Source organism: Lissotriton vulgaris, chromosome 12, assembly GCF_964263255.1.
Source record: "Lissotriton vulgaris chromosome 12, aLisVul1.2, whole genome shotgun sequence".
Classification (NCBI taxonomy): Eukaryota; Metazoa; Chordata; class Amphibia; order Caudata; family Salamandridae; genus Lissotriton; species Lissotriton vulgaris.
The window spans coordinates 809426764-809432902 of NC_141700.1; the positions used below are offsets into that span (position 1 = coordinate 809426764).

Genomic DNA, 6139 nt, shown 5'->3' on the forward strand with positions numbered 1-6139 from the left:
TGTAGATGAGCAGTTGCAGGGAAGTGATGAGATGTACTTTATATATTAATGGGGAATGCATTGGCAAGGGGGATATTAATGCAATAAGATGTGATGGCTTACATTTTAAATTGTTTGCATTCCATACTAGAAATATGTCCTCAACATTTAGTAGCCACACATAATATTTGAAGTGCAATCAGTAGGTGCAAGGTCCCCTGGTTGACCAATGAAGGACGTTTGGAGTGGAAGCAGTAAGTAGATGGTCCCCCGGTTGATCAATGAAGATGTTCACACAGGAGGGAGACATTGGAAGCCCACAGAGGAGTTGTGTATCTGCAGACAGTGTCTTTCAATGGAAGTAAAGATATTTCACTTAAACATTAGACCTGCTTCATTGGTACAAATGTTGGTTGTTTGCATTGATCTTTCGTGAAGGGGTTCAGATTATGGAACACGACCATTGTTATACGGTGTATTCAATATACAGAAATGCAATAATAAAGTTAGCTCTTAAGTCTTGTTATCAAACACGTAGGTTTTTCTTATTATCAGCTGATGACAGTTCCTGGACAATGTTGGTGGCAGGCCAACCCGGGGACGGAACCGGTTGTTGTAAAAATCTCTTGGTCAAGGGTTTCTGACACCGACCCATCTGAAACCTCTCGGTGGAAACCCATTAGATCTCCAACTTCCTAATGAGGCAGCGAATGGTGAGTTTGCCATCGCAGGAGCTCCAACACTGCCTACATTTATATGGCCCCCTTAATCCTTAACGACTAGCTCTAATAACCCCCACTCCACTGGATACATCTAGAGCAGAGGAATTCCACTGGAGCTTACCCAAATGAATCATGTCTTTGATAGAATTAGTGAATCATGTCATTGACCTGGGTGATGCCTCTTTCTGCCCCAGACTCCTCTATCAACACTCCTTTGTGGCAGGGTTGATTTGAAAGCAAGAGATGCAGATGTCTATGGGATATTGCAGAACTCCCCTTCTCCAGGGTCCTAAAATGTATCCCTTCTTTCAGGCTCTTACAATTCCTCTCAGCAAACACTGGCACAACATCACCTTCAAACTTCTGCAATCTTCAAATTCTAGAAGCACCCCCCTCTGTTGGGTTTGTGGCTTCTTGATCACCTGAGTACATTGTACATTGTAGAGTCACACGGTTCCTGTGAGGGCCTCTCACATGCACCTGTGTTCTCTTGTTCCCATGGGCTCCTTGTAGTTGTTCCTTCTCTCTTCAACTCTAAAATGTCAATCACCATCTTAAGGGTTTGCAGCTTGTTTTAAAGGTGACTCTGCCGCTGGCTCCTTTCAAGTGTTTGTTCTGTTTTTTCTTTTCACTACCCGTCCTGGCTCAGTTTCTTCCTGAATTTTAAAATCCATAATCTGTCATGTGGTGCTTGATGTCCTTTTCTTTTCCTGTTCTTTTATTATTTAGAGGTCTTTGACTAGTTGTGTGGTGACATTGTGCCCTGAACACCCTCTTCCCCAATCCTGCAAAACTCTCCACCATCAGGCGGCTCATAGGTATTTGTGATGATTCACATGAGCACCATTTACATTTGAGACATTGTTTTTGGACCTCATTATTAGTTTGATGGTGAGGGAGAGGACGGTTCACCACTGCCCCGATCCCGCACCACCAAACCGGAATGCTGTCTTCTTGCCAAATTACAATACAATCATTGTCTGGTGGGTGGGCAGGGATGTGGTCCCACGGGGGAAGGGTAAAAAGGTTCAATGAGCCTTTCATAGTGCACTGCCCTGGGACCATCACTATTCATTACGGCACGGCATGGACTGGTTCATGATGTGCTGAACCTGTGGGGGTGCTTGCATAAAGTGGGCCCTAGTTGTGCCACCTGTATGGGGCAGGGTGGGCCTTGTAGGGCCGCCTTTGTTTCCCCATCACCAGCATTTACATGGCGATGCTGACTGCCATGTAAGGCTGACGATTGGGAAACCCAAAATATGCACGGCCGAATCAGCACTCCCACATACTCTGAGCCCCTGAACACAGCTAGCACCAGGGAACGCGGTTCCCCGATGGTTGCTGTGGTGGAATTGTGGTCTGACCACCAAATGTACGGCAGTCGACCACCGGTGCTGCAGTGGCCGGACCTCCACAACCGTGCCTTTATGAGTCGGGCAGTCCATGGACCACCAGACATGTAATAAGGTCCTTTATTTTTCATTTACAGATGTTTGTTTATTATAGATTTCAGTCACAGCTGGCATTAATCGTGGGTGGGGGAGATGGGGGTTCGCACAGGGTCATGTGCAGACAGGTTTAGGGGCAAATGTCATAACAAATAACAAACGTACCTGTCTGTGGTCGGATCCTGCGTTTTTTCGGCTGCTGCTCCTGCTCTCCTAACTCTGACAGGAACAAGAAACAGGCAGACTCCATCCCTTTCCCTAAGCCAATCACAACACTGCAATGACAGCGTTGTGATTGAAGGAGAAGCCGCCCAGCCAGGGGCTTACAGGAAGGCCATATGTCCATGTATGCTGCATTGCTGCCTGCATGGAGAAAGGGCAGAGTGCGCATGACTGGTTTGGGCAGCCCAAGAGGGCCGACCAAACAGTCATTGCGCCCTCAGGAGAGGGCAAACCACACTTCCCCTTCCCAGACCTGCTGGCAGAGCAGCCCTTCCCACCCGCCCATCGGCAACTAAACCCTTCTGCTTCCTGGCAGTGCGAGAAGCAGAAACATAAAATGCTATTTATTACCATTTTATGTTTCTGCTTCTAGCACTGCGACAAAGCAGTGGGGCGACGCTCCTCCGCCCTAGTGGAGGAACCGCCCCTGATAAGTTATATCTTTTAAACATTTATATTTCTGTCCATTTAGGTTTACATTCTGTTATAAATTATAGTATCTGCTTCGGAGAGTTCTTGTTTGACTGTCGGGCTATAAGAGCTGTGAATGTATTATTTTATGTTTCACTATCATATCATACTATTCAACATCTGTATTTTTCACATAACCTTAGAAAGTATATTTCTTAGTTTTTGCTTTTTAAGAGCTCCTTTCACCTCCTTATTTCTTAAACTATAGATGAGAGGATTTAACATGGGGGTTAAATACGCATAACAGACAGAAAATATTCTTTGCAAGGAGTAACTTGACTTGGGTTGAGCATAGGTGAGAATAGTTGTGCCATACAATAACACCACAGAGACCAAGTGAGAAGCACACGTGGAGACTGCCGCCCGCCTGCCCTCGGTGGATCGAATCTTCACTATTTTTGAGACAATAAATGTATAAGTGATTAGAATGAGCAGAAAGGGCACCATTAATGTGAAGACACTTGTGATTCTGGTCACAGTTTCAGTGATAAAAGTGTTCCCGCAAGCCAGCTCCATGAGTGGGGGAATATCACAGAAGAAGTGATTTATTTCATGAGACTCACAGAAGGGTAAGCTGAAGGTCACAGAGGTCAAGCTGAGTGAACTGACTATTGCCATGATCCAGGAACCAGAGGCCAGATAAATGCACAATGACTTGCTCATGATGGCCGTGTAGCGAAGAGGGATGCAGATGGCTACATATCGATCAAGTGACATGACCGCCAGCAGGACACAGTCGGTGATGCCAAACACGAAGAAGAAGAACATTTGTGCAGCGCATCCCTCGAAGGAGATACCTCTGTCCTTGGACAGTAGCTCAGTCACAGTTTTTGGAATGGTCACATTGGTAAACCAGATGTCTACAAGTGATAGGTTTCTGAGGAAAAAATACATTGGTGTGTGGAGAGCTGGGTCTACGGTGAGTATGACAAAGATTATCAGGTTTCCGATGAGTGTTAACAGGTATATGAGTGTGAACGTGACTCCAAGAAGGATCTGCAGATCTGGGGATACATCAGAGAAGCCCATGAAAAGGAATCCGCTACCCTGAGTCGAATTGAATCCAGTCATCGGTTTATTGAAATCGATCTTCACAGAGAAAATAGAAAATATATTTTTTTAAAGGAAATTAGCAGGAAAGAATATCAGTTTTGCTTCCGACAAAAATCATAATATTTTAGTAGTTAAAATTCTTTTAATGAAGAAAAGGTAATAAAGCCATTTGTTTCTCTTTCAATAAAGTAAGGACATATTCCACAAGGACGTTTTATGAAGTTCTGTTCCTCAACACATAACTTAAAAAACATAAGAAAAGCAACAAAAAATAATTAGCAGCAGCATCTTGAAGATATCATCACAGTGTAGTAGGCAGCACAACATAGCTTTTGACACATTGATGAGTTTTGATATTCTTACATCACATTAAGTAATTTTTCACACACTTCTGGTAGGTAAAAAAAAAATAACAATCATCAATTGTAGAAATTAATTGAATAACTTCAAAATAACATTCCCTCAAACATCCTGACAAGTACTCCCATATTTCACCAGCAATCAATCAATCAGAACATTTGTAAATTACACTACTTACCTTTAGGCGCTGGGGGGGATGCTGCTACTGCTCGAATAGCCAGGTTTTGAGTAGTGTTCTGAAGGTTAGAAGGCCCTGGGTCTGCCGTAGGAGGATTGGGAGGGTATTCCAGGTCTTGGCGGTGAGGTGGGAGAACGATATGCCGCCGGAGGTCGCTCTTCAGATGTGGGGGGCGAGGGTGAGGTCGGCAGAGCAGAGCTGGCATTTGGGGGTGTAGAAGGTGAGTCGTCTGTTGAGGTATGCTGGTCCGGTGTTGTGTAGTGCCTTGTGTGAGTATGTGAGGAGCTTGAAGGTGATCCTCTTGTTGAAGGAGAGCCAGTGCAGGTTTCTCAGGTGGGGTATGATATGGCTGCGGCGAGGGATGTTGAGGATCAGGGGTGCAGAGGCGTTCTGAATGCGTTGTAGTTGTTTCAGGAGTTTGGCCGAGGCTCCTGCATAGAGGGCGTTTCAGTAGTCCAGCCTGCTGCTGACGAGTGCCTGGGTGACTGTTCTTCTTGTTTAGGTGGGGATCCACCTGTAGATCTTGCAGAGCATGTGAAGGGTGTTGAAGCAGGAGGATGAGACGGTGTTGACCTGTTTTGTCATTGAGAGAGTAGAGTCGCACCCTGACTAACTTGTCTTTCCTTATGTCTCTGCAAAACACCCCAGGGCATATGTATGTCCCTATTTTGTATTTGCAAACAGTGCGAATTGCTACCTCAGTCCATTTGAGAATGCAAAATCTTTTACCGAATTCATCAAATGCATTCGCAGGTCATTTTTAGGTAATCACAAAAATACCGATTCCTAAAAACGGTGACATAAAATTGCGAATTCAAAAATGCAATTTGCAATTAGGTATTCTCAAATGACATGTAGGAACCATTCACTATCTGCAAGTGGCTGAAAAATGCAGTTTTGCATGTGCAAAATACCACCAACTCAATTCAGATGGCAAAAAGGCCCAGAGTAAATGTATGTAAATGTATTTGAGCTTATATAGCGCACAGCTACCCACAAAGGGTTTCCCGGCGCTTGCTTAGGGAACCCGTCCTGGTATTCCCCTGTGAGATAACCCCGGCAGGGTATCCACAAGGTGAAAGCCAGGCATCCTGCCGCGAGGGGCCGTTGTGGAGATTAAGCAAGCTATTGCCCAGAGTTGCAGAGTGTGAACCCGTGAGTCGAGTAGGCACCGGAGCGAGAATTATCGAGTCCGTGGATATTTTGAGCCCAAGACCTGCCGAGGTGGGGAATTGAACCCTGGTCCAGGGCCGATCTCAGCTTTCGGGTCTGCCGCCTCTAACCCCTGAGCCACACTTCTCCACGAGTGCCTCAGCATGTTCCAGAAATGATGTCCTCTATGTCATTTGGAATAGGATGAGGATCCAGACTGGTGTGCAGAGAAGGAAGAGGAGACAAGAGCACATTTTTCAGAATGTGCATAACATTTTTTGGCCAGACAGAGGATAACATCTATAACAAGTCTAGGTTAACTTCTACCATTATATTAGAACTAATGACAGATCCACAACCACAAATGCATCGTCACACTCGCAGGACCAATGCAATTCCTACACATGGAGAGGTCCTATGTTCCCTGCACCTTCTTGCTTTTTAATGCATTCCTAGATGGAATGATGCAGAAAATGAATCAATATCTCAGATTCCTCAAAGCACCAGAAGACTTGCAGCTAAGCACATTTCAATTCAACAGGGTTGTGTAG

At 45.1% G+C, this 6139-nt stretch overlaps 1 protein-coding gene across 1 annotated transcript; it reads right to left on the reverse strand.

Annotated features, from left to right (window-relative positions):
- Positions 1 to 2974: 2974 nt before the first annotated feature.
- Positions 2975 to 3916, reverse strand: LOC147678836 (olfactory receptor 5V1-like). Its single transcript, XM_086945755.1, has one exon. It carries the CDS (start codon positions 3914 to 3916, stop codon positions 2975 to 2977), a length of 942 nt encoding a protein of 313 aa, XP_086801881.1.
- Positions 3917 to 6139: the final 2223 nt, after the last annotated feature.